This window comes from Anomaloglossus baeobatrachus, chromosome 5 (genome assembly GCF_048569485.1).
Source record: "Anomaloglossus baeobatrachus isolate aAnoBae1 chromosome 5, aAnoBae1.hap1, whole genome shotgun sequence".
Lineage (NCBI taxonomy): Eukaryota > Metazoa > Chordata > Amphibia > Anura > Aromobatidae > Anomaloglossus > Anomaloglossus baeobatrachus.
In genome coordinates this window covers 350,593,739-350,611,156 of record NC_134357.1, presented here as the reverse complement: position 1 = coordinate 350,611,156, position 17,418 = coordinate 350,593,739, and the positions used below count along the sequence as shown (strand labels likewise).

Here is a 17,418-nt window from a genome sequence, read left to right as displayed (position 1 = left end):
GCTACAGTAGCACAGCGCATGCGTGGGACCACGGGCGCCCAGGGGCGGCGTCCTGAGGTTTGAAATTCAGCGTTCGGGGGCGGCGTAAATCGGCAGGAGGACAGCAACGTACATCAGGCAGCCCGCGCCCATGGAAGATTTAAGAAATTTGCATACGAAAAAGGTACAAGTTTGTAAAGTATTTATTTTGGAATAAAAGGGGCCACAAAAACTATAGGAAGCTTCCTAGAATGCAGCCCAGGAGCTGCAGAGGGGGGAACTTTTAGCTTTATAGCTAAATTTCTGATGACAGGTTCACTTTAACTCTCTAGTGGTGCATCCCACATATATAACATCGCTGTGTGTACATATCACCGCATAAACAACAGGAGTGCAAATTATGTCACTGAGGGGTGTGACTAATTGCTTTTAAAGGGATTGGATAGCGTGGAAGGTTATGTTACGATTAAGACCAAGGTCGAAACGCTTCAGCTGCGATGACAGCAAACGTTTAACGAATTTGGAATAAATTTAGTAATATTTTAAACAGAGAAATCAGATTTTCTTGTTTTCTACGCTAATAATTATTTTATACTATTCTACACTTGAAATAAGCAAATCCCAGGGACTGGACATCCCCTTTAAAGAAAATGAATATATTCCCATTCTCCCAGCCCACATAGTCTCCTCGTTTATTTCTGTTAAGATCCTGGTTTGACCTTTACTGTGTTATAGGCATTCAACCATGCAACATGTACCATTATGCTACTAAGCTTTAAAGAGGTGTAATCCCAGGCGTGCTGTAATCTCAAACAAAAAAAAAAAAAAATTAAATGACTTGATGTAAATGACAAAATACTTACCATGGACATGTGACTGTTGGAAACTTTTTCCAGGGGCAAAATGAAAGTTTCCAGCCACCTAAATAAAGAGGAAATTAAAAAAAAAAAAAAAGGAAAAGTCAACTAAGAAATAGATTTGAAGATACTAATCTGAATGTTGTCAATGAAGTGAGACCGAATCAGGACATCTGCAATAACATTACCTTATTGACTTCTAAGAATCCGTACACCTCACATCCCTCATTCTTCTGCTCCTGCATCTTTTGACTGAATCCTTCCCGCTTACACTGCTCTATTGAATCTGGAGTCTTGAATGCCCATCCTCTCCGTCGGTAAGCTTCTCGTACATCATCACATGTGTTACAGCACCTGTAGGAAATACAAGAGGTTATTTGTATAGAAAAAGTAGATTTTGGGTACTCACCGTAAAATCTCTTTCTTGGAGCCTTCATTGGGGGACACAGAGACCATGGGTTGTATGCTGCTGCCACTAGGAGGCGACACTAAGCCAAACAAGGAAAACTCCTCCTATGCAGTATACACCCACCAACTGGCAATTGTTCCTCAGTTAGTGAGAAAGCAATAGGAGACAACAAGAAGGAACGAACAATCTTACAGAAGTGAACCTTAAACTCAACATTCAACAGTAACATTGAACAGTAACATATGTCCAACACAAGGGCGGGTGCTGTGTCCCCCAATGAAGGCTCCAAGAAAGAGATTTTACGGTGAGTACCCAAAATCTACTTTTCTTTATCGCTTCATTGGGGGACACAGAGACCATGGGACATCTTAAAGCAGTCCCACGGGTGGGTCTAATGTTACTCTCAGGGCTGGCCTCGGTCCACTGCAGCCTGCAGAACTCGTCTACCGAGGCTCGCATCGGAGGATGCGAAAGTGTGGACACTGTAGAACCTTGTGAAAGTGTGAAGCGAAGACCAGGTGGCCGCTTTGCAAAGCTGCGACGCTGGAGCATGGTGACGGACCGCCCACGAGGCTCCCACCGCCCTGGTGGAATGGGCCGTAATCCTGAGTGGGCGCGTTCTGCCTCTTACCCAGTAGGCTTCCAGTGCGGCAGAGCGAATCCATCACGCAATGGAGGACTTGGAGGCAGGTAGGCCTCTGCGCGGGCCGGACGGAAGCACAAAGAGGGAATCCGACGGTCTGAAATGAGACGTCCTTGAAATGTACAAGCGAAGAGCTCTGACCAAGTCCAGCTTGTGGAGAAGAACCTCACGAGGGTGCGAAGGGTTCGGACAAAAGGAGGGAAGAACAATGTCCTCGTTAAGATGGAAAGAGGAGACCACCTTGGGCAGAAAGGAAGGTACCGGACGGAGGACTACCTTATCCTAGTGGAAGACAAGATATGGAGAGCGGCAGGAAAGCGCCGCTAGTTCAGATACCCGCCTGATTGACGTGATGGCAACTAAGAAGGCGATCTTCCAAGAGAGGAACGATAGAGACACCTCCTGCATAGGTTCGAAGGGGGAATGCTGGAGAACAGACAGAACCAGGTTGAGGTCCCAGGGCTCCACCGGAGGCTGAACGGGGGGCACCGCATGAGCAGCCCCCTGAATGAATGTGCGAACCTGTGAGCGAGAGGCAATCCTCTTTTGAAAGAGAATGGAAAGAGCAGACACTTGGCCCTTGAGGGAGCTGAGTGCTAACCCAGCATCCAGACCAGACTGCAGGAAGGACAACAGAACTGGCAAGGAGAAGGTCATGGCTGTGACCTGGTTAGCTTCGCACCAGCGGAAATAGGCCTTCCACGTACGGTGGTAGATGCGGGAAGAGGAAGGCTTCCGTGCTTTGATCATTGTCTGGATGACCCTTTCTGAGAATCCCGAGGAAGTTAGTGCTGCGGCTTCAACAGCCATGCCATTAAATTGAGCGACTGTGAATTCTGGTGAAGAAAAGTGTGAGAAGGTCCTGGACGTCTGGAAGTCTCCACGGAACGTCGGTGAGAAGGTGCACGAGCTCTGCGTACCACAGGCGACGAGGCCAATCTGGGGCCACGAGAATCACCGGAACTCCTTCCGCCTTGATCTTCTTGACTAGCTTGGGGATAAGCGGAAGCGGAGGAAAGAGGTACGGCAGAGAGGACTGCGACCAGGGGATCGCTAGGGCGTCCGTTGCGAGCACCAGTGGGTCTCTTGCTCTGGAGACGAACTGGGGCACCTTGTGATTCCACCTGGAGGTCAGGAGATCCACGTCGGGGGTCCCCCACCTGGAACAGATCTGCTGGAAGATTCTGGGATTGAGGGACCACTCTCCCGCGTCGAGGCCTTCTCGGCTGAGGAAGTCGGCGGCCCAATTGTCCACACCCGGGATGTGGACCGCCGAAATCGCTGGGATGTTCTGTTCGGCCCAGTCGAGGATTTGAGATACGTCCTTCATCGCCGCTCGGCTGCGTGTTCCGCCCTGATGGTTTATGTAGGCCACAGTGGTTGCATTGTCGGACTGCACCCGAACTGGGTGTCCGCGAAGCAGAGCCTTCCAATGAAAGAGAGCTAGGCGAACTGACCTGAGTTCCAAGATGTTGATGGGAAGCTTGGTTTCCGGCTCGGTCCAGCGACCCTGAACTGTGAGGTCCTGGAATGTGGCTCCCCATCCTAGCAGGCTGGCGTCTGTCGTGATGACCTTCCATCGAAGGGGAAGAAATGTTCTCCCTTGGAGGGTGAGGGGAGAGCGTTTCCACCATTCCAATGACTCTCTGACTCGAGGAGGGATCGCAATTGGCCGATCCAGGGAGTGAAGAGACTTGTCCCATGTTGCTAGTAGGAGACCCTGAAGAGGGCGAGTATAGAATTGACTGTAGGGCACCGCTTCCATTGACGCCACCATCTTCCCGAGAATGCTCATGCAGTATCGAAGGGAGCAACGGGGTGCGCGTTGGAGCTTCCAAATTCCCCTGAGGATAGCTGATAGCTTGTCCTTGGGCAGAAGAACCCTCGCCTGAGTGGTGTCGAAGATCATGCCGAGGAATGAGATGTGTTGAGCCGGGATCAGAGATGACTTTTGTCTGTTGATCAACCAGCCGAGACGGGTTAGAGTATCCAGAGTGATGTTGAGACTGTCGCGGCACTACGACGCCGAGGGAGCCTTGATCAAAATGTCGTCCAGGTACGGGATGGCTATAATTCCCCGGGTCCGAAGAATAGCCATGACAGTAGCCATCACCTTGGTGAAGACTCTGGGAGCTGTCGAGAGCCCGAATGGGAGAGCAGTGAACTGAAAGTGTTGCCCCTAAACCATGAAGCGTAAAAATCTCTGATGAGCTGGAAAGATCGGAATGTGGAGATAGGCGTCCTGGATGTCCACCGAGCAAAGGAACTCCCTGGGTTCCATGGACGCTATCACTGAGCGCAGAGACTCCATGCGGAATCGCCGGAGACGGACCCGCCTGTTGAGGCGCTTGAGATCCAGAATGGGGCGGACTGTGCCATTCTTCTTCGGTACCACGAAGAGGTTTGAATAAAAACCCCGGAATCTGTCTTGAGGGGGGACGGGGGTGATGACCCCAGAGTCTCGCAAGGACTGGATGGCTGCGAAGAAGCCCTTGGTGAGGGAGGGATCCTTGGGGGGTTTGGACTTGACGAAGCGTGAGCATGGGAGAGAAGAAAACTATCTTGTAGCCGTGAGAGACGACGTCTCGAACCCAGGCGTCGTCTATCACGGAAAGCCACGTGCTTCTGAACATGCGGAGACGACCGCCGACCCTGGATGAGGATCCGGGGACGGGAGCCCAGTCATGCGGAGGAGAATCTGTTGGATCTGGAGCTGGAGGGCTTGGACTGCTGGCCACAGGAATGCCAGGACCGCCAGTGGGGTGTTGCCTTAAAGGAGGGCTTCCGTCTCTCCTGACGTGCTGGGGACCGATCCCGACGTGTGTTGGAGTTGGTAGAAAATTGACGAAAAACGCGAAAGGGAAACACCCGCCGCTTTGGAGGGGCACGGGTGATCCTCTGTTGGGGAAGGAAGGTACTCTTGCCCCCCGTAGCCTCAGAGATGATCTTGTCCAGCTTTTCTCCGAAGAGTCTGGCCCCAAAAAAGGGAAGACTGGAGAGAGACTTTTTGGATGCGGAGTCCGCGTTCCATGCTTTAAGCCACAGGGCTCTGCGGATTGCAGTAATGTTGCCGGCTGCCAGGGCAGCGGAAGCAGCAGAGTCGAGGGACACAGCGACTAGATACTTTCCGGCATGTGCGATCTGATCTGCCAGCTCGGGGCTGGGAGCGTCAGCCAGGATACCACGCAGAAGGAGCTTTGCCCAGGCGGAGACAGCCTTGGAGACCCAGGTGGATGCAAAGGCTGGAGTGATGGCAGAGCCGGAGGCTTCAAAGGCCGACCTGGCTAAGGATTCTATGGTCCTGTCCGAGGGATCCTTCAGGGAGGTGTCATCAGACAGCGGCAAGGTGGTGCTGGACGAGAGTCGGGAGATCGGAGGATCCACTGAAGGGGCCACTTACCACTTCTGAAGAAGTTCCGGTGGAAAGGGATAAAGGACCTGTGCCCGCTTGCGCTTCTGGAAACGCTTGTCGGGATGTTCCCACTGTCTGGAGAAAACATCCAAAGCTTCTTGGCAGCTTCTTGGCCCTTTTGAAAGGGACTGATTGACTGGTAGGAGCCGGATCTACATCCTTCACCTCTAGCGTCTGATTGACAGCAATGACCAGACTGTCCATCATACCGGTCAGCTTGGAGATATGTTCAGAGTCCAGATCGGAGTCAGAAGCAGAGTCCTAGTCCGAATCTGGGGCTGCCGCAGAAGAGGTAGGAGACAGAGAGCGTGATGCTCTGGAGGCCATAGCGGGGCTAGGGGAGCTGGAGGATGACCCTGAGAGGGACCGCTTCCTAGACCTCCTGTGTGTTCTGCCCTGCCGGGCTGGAGGCGCTGCGGGCTCAGACTCGCTCTGGGTCACCGGGGGGACTCCAGAGGAGGAGGCGGGCAGACGCTCTATGGCCGAGGCTAAGGTTTGAGACATCTTAGTTAGGTTGTCCACGGACTGAGAGAGAGCTGAGGCCCACCCAGGCATGGGGGCCGAGTCCTCGTTACGGGCGGTGGGGGGCTCCGTAGTAGTCATGCTAGGGGTGCTACAGGCTAGGCAGATGGGGGAGGACTGCCCTGAGGGAAACTTTTTTAGACAAGAGGTGCAGGCGAAGTGAAGCACTATGGCCTGTGGCTGAGAGTGGGTCGCTCTTGTGCTGGACATGGGACAGCAGGGAGAGAGAAAGGATAGAGCAGAGGATGCCAGGAGGATGGGGACTGGGGAAGGAGCTGCCTCCCAGTGGCAGAGCTTACCCAGACTCTGGCGTCCTGTGTGTGCTGATGCTGCTGTCTGAAGCTGGCGCTGTGTCCTGAAGCTGCAGGCTGGGGGAGCAGAGGTGGGGGCTCCGGAGGGCTGCAGGTTAGTCTGTGGGGAGCTGCACCGGAACGCTGCCGCTGCCCAGAAGGGTCTCAGGCTGTGATGGGCTGAGGAGTCCGGGCTGGGGGAGGAGCGGTAAAGAAGCGCGAAAAAACGGCGCGCTGCAGGGAGCCGGGATTGGCTGGGTGTAAGGAGAGCCGGGACTGGGCAGAAAGAGCGCGCAGAGGCCTGCAGGGAATGGCTGCTAGAGCGGGCGGGCCTGCTGGAAAGCAAGGACACGTGAGCTAAATTTTAGGGATGAGACGCAGGGGGAGCCGAAAACGGCGCCGAGAACGAGAGCGGGGGCAGAGCCTGTATAAAGGGGGATCTGACCAGGGGTAAGCTAATGCTAAGGGTCCTAATCCCTTCTTTTACCTCTTTTTTTTTTTTTTTTTTTTTTTAAAACTGAGCCCCCCACGACTCGGGACAAGGGATGGGTACCTGTCCCGAAGGCTGATAGTCCTCCTGATCCTGGCTTGATCCTGGTGTCCTTGGAAATACATAGGGAGACGAGTATCTTCCGGTGATTTTTCGTCTCCCCTCCCTGATCAGGCCGGCTGTGGAGGGCGAGCGTGCAGGGGGAGGGGGGCAAGGACCATCCGCCTGTCCCTCTGTGCGGATGCCCCCCAAACAGTCTTGAGAGTGTTAGGGGGGTAGGGTCCTGCCAGACAGACACGGAGGACAACGGAAGTGGCGGACGGACCCCACTTCTGTGCGACCGGTCTCTAGGGGGGAGAGCAGGGTGAGCTATTACACCCTGTCGCCCGAAGAGCTGTGTCTGAAACGAAAAAGGGGAGAAATTAAAAATACAAACCTAAGGGGCTGGGAGCAGCCCCAAGTGTGTCCACCTCCTATGGACACTAAGCTTAAACTGAGGAACAATTGCCAGTTGGTGGGTGTATACTGCATAGGAGGAGTTTTCCTTGTTTTGCTTAGTGTCGCCTCCTAGTGGCAGCAGCATACAACCCATGGTCTCTGTGTCCCCCAATGAAGCGATAAAGAAATAAATACATTCTAACAATTCTTTTTTTTTTTTTATAAATACCTAAAATCTTCAGTTTCTGCACCATAGCAGCTTTCACAGCGATTTGGGTCTAACGTTTTGGGGTCAAACGCTACGTGTTCCTCCGCTTGTCCTAAATCTGAAATAAACAAATGGATATTTATTAAACTACCAAATTTATTGGAAATTTAAGTATACACACTTGGTTCTTAACGTATAGTATAGTAGAGGTATATTGGGGGAAAATATCACGTGTCTGAGAGTGTTTGCACTGTCCACTCCTTCATGATCATATAATGTAAACTAACATAAGGGCGCAGTGGGAGCATGTAACAGGCTCAGGAACAGTTTACAAAATGTATGGCAAATGCCGGCTATTAGGCTATTTCCATACACACCGCAATATTACGAAGTAGTATACAGTATAAGCAATGAAATGATCACAGGTCCAAAGTCCCTAAGGCTGCTGAAAAACAATTAGAAAAAAAAAAAGTTTAAAATAAATTATATAAAAACTATTTACTATTAATTTTAAACCTTTTTCATTCACTGAAAACAGACATGGTGGTGGAGTCTGTTTACTCCTGTCCCCACAATGCACTTTCCAGGTCATCCCCCCAGCTCCATCACTCTCATTCCCATCCTTTGAGGTCCACACCATCAGACTTTTCCATCCCCTCTCCCTCAGAGTAGCTGTCATATACTGTCCACCAGGCTTACCCACCCAGTTCCTTGACCACTTTTCAGCCTGGCCGCCACACTTCATGTCCTCTGAATTACCAACCCTTATCCTAGGAGACTTCAACATCCCCATGAACTGCCCCTCCTCCCCATCTGCATCCCAGCTTCTATCTCTCACCACCTCCCTTGGCCTCTCACATCTCATCCTCTGAGACACATAAAAATGGTAACACCCTTGACCTGCTCTTTATCAGCCTCTGTTCAATCTCTCACTTTGACAACTCACCTTTTCCCCTCTCTGACCACAACATCCTCTCCTTCAAGCTCACAAACCCTCACCCACTTCAGCACACTCCCACCTATCACACATTGAGAAACCTACAGGCCATTGACTCTCAAACACTTACAGACGCTGTACACTCATCACAGTCCCCTATCTCCTCACTTTCCTGTCCTGATCTGGCTGTAAAGCACTACAATGACACACTCAGGAGTACCCTAGACCAAGTAGCGCCCCTCACCTTCAGAAAGACCAAACACAGAGTAAAACAGCCCTTGCTCACATCCCAAACTATTTCTTCAGCGATGCTCCAGGAGTGCCGAACGCCTATGGAGGAAAACCCGCACACCAGAAAACTTCATCCACTACAAGTTCATGTTAAGGACCTGCAACTCTTCCCTTCACCTCGCCAAACAGACCTACTTCACCACCCTTATTTCCTCAATAGCCAACAATCCAAAAAAGCTCTTTGACACCTTTCACTCCCTCCTCAGTCCCAAAGTACAGACCCCCATCACAGACCTTCATGCTGATGACCTTCACAGAGAAAATAGAAAACATCCGCCGAGAGATCAGCTCTCAGCCACCAAGCGTTGTGAATCCCATCCCTCCCCACATCCCATCCAGCTCACTTTCCACATTTGACCCAGTCACAGAGGAGGAAGTCTCCAGGCTCCTATCCTCTTCGTGTCCTACCACTTTCCCTACTGATCCCTTCCCCTTACCTCTACTCCAGTCCCTCTCTCCGGTTGTCACCACTCACCTAACTAAAATCTTCAATCTCTCTCTCTCTCTTCTGGTATCTTCCCTTCCTCCCTCAAAAACACTATCATTACTCCATTATTAAAAAAACTTCCCTTGATACGCGCTGCACAAGCAACTACAGACCAGTCTCTAATCTCCCCTTCATCTCAAAACTCTTGGAGCACCTAGTCTACTCTCGCCTCACCTGCTACCTTTCTACTCACTCTCTTCTAGATCCTTTACAGTCTGGCTTCCGTGCTTTACACTCAACAGAAACTGTCCTTGTCAAAGTGACCAATGACCTTTTGACAGCAAAACGTAACGGTGACCACTCTCTGCTTATCCTTCTTGACCTCTCTGCCGCCTTCGACACTTGACCACCATCTCCTTCTCTCTATGCTCCATTCTATCGGCCTAAAGGACACTGTTCTTTCCTAATTCTCTTACTATCTTTCTGGCCGTTCATTCAGTGTATCATTTGCTGGCTCCCCATCTTCTCCTCTTCCTCTCACTGTTGGGGTCCCTCAAGGTTCAGTCCTTGGCCCTCTTCTTTTCTCCCTCTACACTGCCCCAATTGAAATGATCATCAGCAGATTTGGCTTTCAGTACCATCTTTATGCTGATGACACAGCTATACACCTCATCCCCTGAGCTCAACCCTGCTGTACTACAGAACACAAGCGACTGCCTGACTGCAGTTTGCAATATCATGTCTGCTCTCTATCTGAAACTTAACCTTTCACAAACTGAACTTCTTTTTCCTCCGTCTTCCAACCTTCCTAAACCTGACATCTCCCTCTCTGTGTGTGGCACAACGATAAGTCCTAGGCAGCAAGCACGCTGTCTGGGGGTTATACTTGACACTGATCTCTCCTTCACCTTCCATATAGAATCTCTTGCCCGCACCTGCCACTTGCACCTCAAGAACATCTCTAGAATCCGCCCCTTTCTCACAATGGAAACGACAAAAACCCTCACCGTGGCGCTGATCCACTCCCGCCTCGACTACTGTAACTCTCTATTAATTGGTCTCCCCCTAACTAGACTCTCTCCTCTACAGTCCATCCTTAATGCTACAGCCAGAGTCACCTATCTGGCTAACCGCTACTCGGATGCCTCTGCTCTGTGCCAGTCATTGCACTGGCTGCCCATATATCATAGGATCCAATTCAAATTGCTTGTTCTCACCCACAAAGCTCTCCACAGTGCGGCACCCCCCTACATCTCCTCCCTCCTCTCTGTCTATCACCCCACCTGTTCTCTACGCTCTACAAACAACTTTCGACTAACATCCACACTAATTCGAACCTCCCACTCCCGGATCCAAGACTTCTTTCGAGCTGCACCAACCCTCTGGAACGCTCTACCCCAAGAAGTTAGGATAAATCACAACTTACTTAGCTTCAGACGCACCCTAAAAACGCATCTTTTTAGGGCGGCCTATCACACTCCCTAATCAAATCCAATTTACATAGTCCCTCTACAACTTCTCACAACATAACTCCACATCAAACTCCATGGCACCCAAATGCATCTCAAGGTTCTGGCCAACTGGTCCGGGAAGCCATTATCTATCCCCCATTTCCGTGAAATGGCTGGATTGTCATTGTAAATAAGCACTTGTACCTTGCCCCCCACCCTCCATCTCATTGTAGATTGTAATCTCTCACGAGCAGGGTTGTCTTTTTTACCTCTAAATATTGTATTTTCTATAACTGTTACTTGTTTGTATATGATCCTCCTCAACTGTAAAGCGCTGAGTAATATGTTGGCGCTATAGAAAGATTATTATTATTATTGTTTTTCAGCCCCTTTAAAAAGGGACTTGAACCTGTGATCATTTGATTGCTTATACTGTATACCTACATCATATGAGATTAAATAATAATGGTGTTCTTAGTGTAAAGCAGGTAACAATCCTATTGGTCAAAAGGTGAATGTGAAGTGGAAAACAGGATTACAAAACCCCATAATGAAAGAAGGGAATTTTGTTTACTTACCGTAAATTCCTTTTCTTCTAGCTCCAATTGGGAGACCCAGACAATTGGGTGTATAGCTATTGCCTCCGGAGGCCACACAAAGTATTACACTTAAAAGTGTAAGGCCCCTCCCCTTCTGGCTATACACCCCCAGTGGGATCACTGGCTCACCAGTTTTAGTGCCAAAGCAAGAAGGAGGAAAGCCAATAACTGGTTTAAAGACCAATTCAATCCGAGGAAACATCGGAGAACTGAACCATACCACATGAACAACATGTGTACCCGAAAAAACAGAAAAACCCCGAGAAAACAGGGCGGGTGCTGGGTCTCCCAATTGGAGCTAGAAGAAAAGGAATTTACGGTAAGTAAACAAAATTCCCTTCTTCTTTTTCGCTCCTAATTGGGAGACCCAGACAATTGGGACGTCCAAAAGCAGTCCCTGGGTGGGTAAAAGAATACCTCGTGATAGGGCCGTCAAACAGCCCTTTCCTACAGGTGGGCAATCGCCGCCTGAAGGACTTATCTACCTAGGCTGGCGTCTGCCGAAGCGTAGGTATGCACCTGAAAATGCTTGGTAAAAGTATGCAGACTCAATCAGGTAGGTGCCTGACACACCTGCTGAGCCGTAGCCTGGTGCCGTAATGCCCAGGATGCACCCACGGCTCTGGTAGAATGGGCCTTCAGCCTTGAGAGAACCAGAAGCCCAGTAGAACTGTAGGTTTCAAGAATTGGTTCCTCGATCCCCCGAGCCAGGGTGGATTCAGAAGCTTGCGACTGTTTACGCCGACCAGCGACAAGGACAAAGAGTGCATCCGGGTGGCGCAGGAGCGCCATGCGGGAAGTAGAACCTGAGTGCTCTCACCAGAACCAACAGATGCAAATCCTTCTGAAATTGATGGACTGGACGAGGACACAAAGAAGGTGAGGTGATATCCTGATTGATATGAAAGTGGGATACCACCTTAGGGAGAAATTCCGGAATCGGACGCAGAACTACCCTGTCCTGGTGAAGGACCAGGAAGGGAGATTTGTATGAGAGCGTTGCTAGCTCGGAAACTCTCCTAAGAGACGAGACCGTTACTAGAAGGCCACTTCCCGAGAAAAGCGGGAAGGGAGACCTCTTTCAAAGGCTCGAAAGGCGGCATCTGGAGAGCAATTAGAACCTTGTTCAGATCCCAGGGCTCTAACGGCCGCTTGTACGGAGTGCTGAGACGACAAACTCCCCGTAGGAACGTGCGTACCTGAGGAAGTCGTTTCTGAAAAAATACAGATAGCGCTGAGACTTGTCCCTAAAGGGAACTGAGCGACAACCCTTTTTCCAACCTAGATTGCAGGAAGGAAGGAAACATAGACGATGCAACCGGCCAGGGAGAAACACCCTGCGCCGAGCACCGAGATAAGAATATCTTCCACGTCCTGTGGTCAATCTTGGCGGACGTTGGTATGCTAGCCTGTCTCATGGTGGCAACCACGTCCTGAGGTAATCCTGACGACACTAGGTTCCAGGACTCAATGCCACACCATCAGGTTGAGGGCCGTAGAATTCAAATGGAAGAATGGCCCTTGAGACAGCCAGTCTGATTGGTCTGGTAGTGCCCCCGGTTAGCCTACCGTGAGGCACCACAGAACCGGGAACCACAACATCCTCGGCCAATCTGTAGCGACGAGGATGGCGCGGCCGCAGTCGGTCCTGATCTAGCGCAGCACTCTGGGCAACAATGCCAGAGGTGGCACATAAGGTAGCTGGAACTGCGACCAATGCTGAACTAAGGCGTCTGCCGCCAGAGCTCGATGATTGTGAAACCGTGCCATGAAGCTGGCACATTGATGTTGTGCCGTGACGCCATTAGATCGACGTCCGGCCTCTGTCAGCGGCGCCAGATCTCCTGAAACCCGTCCGGGTGAAGAGACCATACCCTTTCGGCCACACCCCGGCGACTTAGGAAGTCAGCTTCCTAGTTTTCCACGCCTGGGATGTGAACTGTGGATATGGTGGATGCCGTGTCTTCCACCCACATCAGAACCTGCCGGACTTCCTGGAAGGCTTGCCGGTTGCGCGTTCTTCCTTGGTGGTTGATGTATGCCACCGCTGTGGAGTTGTCCGACTGAAGTCGGATTTGCTTGCTGTCCAGCTGCTGTTGGAAGGTTTGTAGGGCAAGATACACTGCTCTGTGTTCAAGAACATTGATCTGAAGGGTGGACTCTTGCTGAGTCCACGTACCCTGAGCGCTGTGGTGGAGAAAAACTGCTCCCCACCCTGATAGACTCGCGTCTGTCGTAACTATCGCCCAGGATGGGGATAGGAAGGACCTTCTTTTTGACCATGAGGTGGGAAGAAGCCACCACCGTAGAGATTCCTTGGCCGCCTGAGAAAGAAAGACGACTCTGTTGAGGGAGGTCGACTCCCCGTCCCATTGGCGGAGAATGTCACATTGTAGTGGACGCAGATGAAACTGCGCGAAAAGAACTGCCTCCATTGCTACCATCTTACGTAGGAAGTGCATGAGGCGTCTCAATGTGTGCGACTGGTTCTTAAAGAAGAGATTGCAGCCCGTAGAGAATGCTGTTTGTCTAGCGGAAGCTTCACTATCGCTGAGAGAGTATGAAACTCCATGCCTAGATATGTTAGCGATAGGGTCGGGGTCGGATCTGACTTCAAAAAGTTGATGATCCACCCAAAACTCTAGAGTCTCCAGCGCAACGTTCGGGCAGTGTCGGCATGTGTCCTAAGAGAGTGCCTTGACAAGTAGATCGTCTAAATATGGGATCACAGAGTGACCCTGAGAGTGCAGGACTGTGACTACTGCTGCCCTGACCTTGGCGAAGACCAGTGGGACTGTCGCTAGCCGGAAGGTAGAGCTACGAACAGAAGGTGTTCGTCTCCTATAACGAATCGTAGAAACGCTAGTGCTCTGGATCAATCGGCACGTGTGGATAAGCATCCTTGATGCCTAATGATGCTAGGAAATCTCCTTGGGACATTGAGGCGATGACATGGCGGAGGGATTCCATCCGGAACCGCCTGGTGTCCACGAGCTTGCTGAGCAGTTTTAGATCCAGAACGGGACGGAACGGCCCGTTCTTATAGGCACCGCAAATAATTTGGGGTAAAAACCGTGACCTTGTTCCTGAAGAGGAACGGGGGTCATCACTCTTTCTGCCTATAGAGTGCACCCTGTTTGCAGAAGAGCAGCGGCTCGGCCGGGAGGTGGAGAAGTTCTGAAGAATCGAGTTGGAGGACGAGAAGTGAGCTCTATCCTGTACCCGTGAGACAGAATGTCTCACACCCAACGGTCAATGACCTATGGCAGCTAAATATCGCCAAGGCGGGTGAGCCTGCTACCGACCGAGGATGCGGAGAGAGGAGGCCGCAAGTCATGAGGAAGCCGCCTTGGAAGCGGGTTTTCAGACTGTCTCTTTTTTGGGCGTGACTGAGCCCGCCAAGAATCTGAGCTCCTCTGATCCTTTTGAGTCCACATTGGACGAGGAAAAATGGGACCTGCCCGAGCCTCGAAAAGACCGAAACCACGACTGCCTCCTGCTCTGTTGGGGTTTGTTGTGTCCGGGCTGAGGAAAGGATGAATCCTTACCCCTGGACTGTTTAATGGTTACATCCAAACGCTCACCAAACAGTCGGTCAGCAGAAAAAGGCAACTGGTTAAGCAACCTTTTTTGGAAGCAGAATCTGCCTTCCATTCACTTAACGAGCAGACCAGGCTCTGCTTAAAAACACGGAGCAGCGGAGGCTACTGCCGTACGGTTCGCAGAGTCTAGGGCAACCTGAATCGCGTAAGAAACAAATGCAGACATTTGAGAGGTTAAGGATGCCACCTGCGGCACAGATGTACGTGTAACCGTGTCAATCTGTGTAAGACAAGCTGAAATAGCTTGGAGTGCCCCAAGGGTGAGAATGCTGGAGCCAACGGTGCGCCGACAGTCTCATAGATGGATTTAGACCAGAGATCCATCTGTCTGTCAGTGGCATCTTTAAGTGCAGCTCCATCTCCCACTGCAACTATGGATCTAGCTACAAGCCTGGAGATTGGAGGATGCCGCTTGGGACACTGGGTCCAGTCCTTGACCACGTCAGGGGGCAGGGATAACGTGTATCCTAAGCCGTTTGGAGAAGCGCATATCTGGATAAGTGTGGTGTTCCTGGACTGCCTCTCTGAAGGCAGAGTGGTCCAGAAAAATACGTGAAGCTGACTCCTCCACTGGAGGAGCTGGGTGAGAAATAACCAACATTCTATTGATGGACGCTATAAGATTATTCACTATGGCGTCACCATTAGGTGTATCCAGATTGAGAGCGGTCTCAGGATCAGAATCCTGAGCCGCTACTTCCGCCTCATTACACAGAGAGTCCTTCTGCTAGGACCCTGATAAAACCGAGGGCCGCTCATAGTGAGCCCGCTTAGGCTGTCTGGGACTGAAGTCTGTGCAAAGCCGTGACTCTGGGATGCGTGTGACATTCCCGGAGCTGTTAGTTGTTCACACTGAGGGGGGCCATGGATCAATGATTCAACAGTGCCCATGTTGTGAGAGACATGTCCGGACTGCTAGGCTTCTAGTATCATAGCCATAGTCTCAGAAAATCTGTCAGTAAATACTGCAGACACCGTCCTCATCCTCTGGCCATTAGCAGAGACTCCGGCTGAGTTGGATATAATGGGGGTCTATGTAACCTGCCGGCCGTATAGCCGTACATGCTGTACCGGCTGCATAGAAAAACATGTGGTTCTGCACCTTTGTTTTACACAGAGAATATGCTGATAACTCCTCCGCACAATCCAGGAGGGTATATACAACGTGCGACCAAACAGTGCAATGTATATAGTACAAGCATATCTATAAGTGCACTTCTGCACTAGTGGGGTTAGCACCACAGGTGCTGCTTAACGCCTGTTGCAGCGATTGTGTGACTATCAGAATGCCAGGGTCTTCCACACTTGTCTCTGTATCGTACAGAAACTGACACTAATGGCTGCCGGCGTCCTTGTAGAGAAGGAAGCCGTGGGCGTGCCTGAGAAAGTGCGGGAATCCGGTTTCACAGTGCACACAGTGAGAGGGGTGGAGTATGCAAAACATACTCCAGCTCTCAGCGCTGCTGTGCTATGCAGCGTCACGCCCCTACCCTGACTGTCAGGTCTGTGGGCGGTAACGAAGGGAGACTAGGCCCAGAAGCCGGGGACTCGAGTTAATAAGCGCGGCCGGCATATCAGTGCTGGCCGGCGCGGAAGTCCCCGGCGCACCACAAATCCCAGCGGCGCCTTAAATAAAAATGGCAGCGGCGGTTAGCGCAGTAGTCACCCAATACACTAACACACCCAGCAACGCTGTGGTGTGCGATGGCACTAGTGCGGACAGCGCCGCTGTCCCTGGCGCACTAACACACCCAGCAGTGCTGCCGTGTGTCTGCTCGGTCCCCACAGGGACACAGAGTACCTCCATGTAGCAGGGCCATGTCCCTGAAGATACTCCGCTCCATGTCCAGCAGATACCAGGGGCTGTGGATGGAGCACGGTCTCAGTGCCTGGAGACCGATAGAATCCCACTTCACCCAGAGCCCTGTAAAAAGGGATGGGGAAGGAAGCAGCATGTGGGCTCCAGCCTCCGTACCCGCAATGGGTACCTCAACCTTAACAAACACCTCCGACATGAAGTGGGGTGAGAAGGGAGCATGCTGGGAGCCCTGTATGGGCCCTCTTTTCTTCCATCCGACATAGTCAGCAGCTGCTGCTGACTAAACAGTGGAGCTATGCGTGGATGTGTTGCCTCCTTCGCACAAAGCACAAAACTGGTGAGCCAGTGATCCCACTGGGGGTGTATAGCCAGAAGGGGAGGGGCCTTACACTTTTAAGTGTAATACTTTGTGTGGCCTCCGGAGGCAATAGCTATACACCCAATTGTCTGGGTCTCCCAATTAGGAGCGAAAAAGAAAGTAATGCTATGACAACATACAGTATATTACCTTATCAAACACATTACCTTTCATTATGGGCCCTTTCATCCCTACTTTTCCTCTTCACATTCACCTTTTGACTAATAGGATTATGTTCCCTGTTTTACACTAGAACACTTATTTAATCTCCTATGCAGTTTGTTCTGCAGTGTATATTGTGCACTTATTTAACTATTTACACCTTATTATATCACACATTTCTATTTAATGTACAGTGGTCATATTTGCTTATGGTTGCTTTATAGGAAAGGAAAAAAAGATTTTTCTCTGAAGTCTGAAAGATTAGCGCACTTGTGGTCAAAAAACGCACCAATAACGCACCGAAAACCACATGCGTTTTTTGTGCTTTTTTGACTGCAGGTTGGTCCCTGAATTTTTTTACCATTATCTATGGTAAAAAACGCAGGTACCTGCAGAACAAAAGTGACATGCACTTTTTTCTCAAGAAATTCTGCAGAAAGAAATGTTCTTAAGGAAAAAAACGCAGTGTGCGCACAGCTATTTTTTTTTTCCATAGGTTTTGCTGGGGAATATCTGCAGAAAGG

At 50.8% G+C, this 17,418-nt stretch overlaps 1 protein-coding gene across 2 annotated transcripts in view; it reads right to left on the bottom strand.

Annotated features, from left to right (window-relative positions):
- The window catches only part of ERGIC3 (ERGIC and golgi 3), an 80,301-nt gene that overhangs the window by 33,091 nt on the left and 29,792 nt on the right, over window positions 1-17,418 (bottom strand). For both annotated transcript variants that reach the window (XM_075347575.1, XM_075347576.1), the window contains exons 5-7: window positions 7,270-7,366; window positions 1,025-1,190; window positions 843-900 (exon numbers count right to left, since the gene is read on the bottom strand). In XM_075347575.1, the coding sequence (XP_075203690.1) occupies window positions 843-900; window positions 1,025-1,190; window positions 7,270-7,366 (321 nt within the window). The remainder of the gene's footprint in view (window positions 1-842; window positions 901-1,024; window positions 1,191-7,269; window positions 7,367-17,418) is intronic.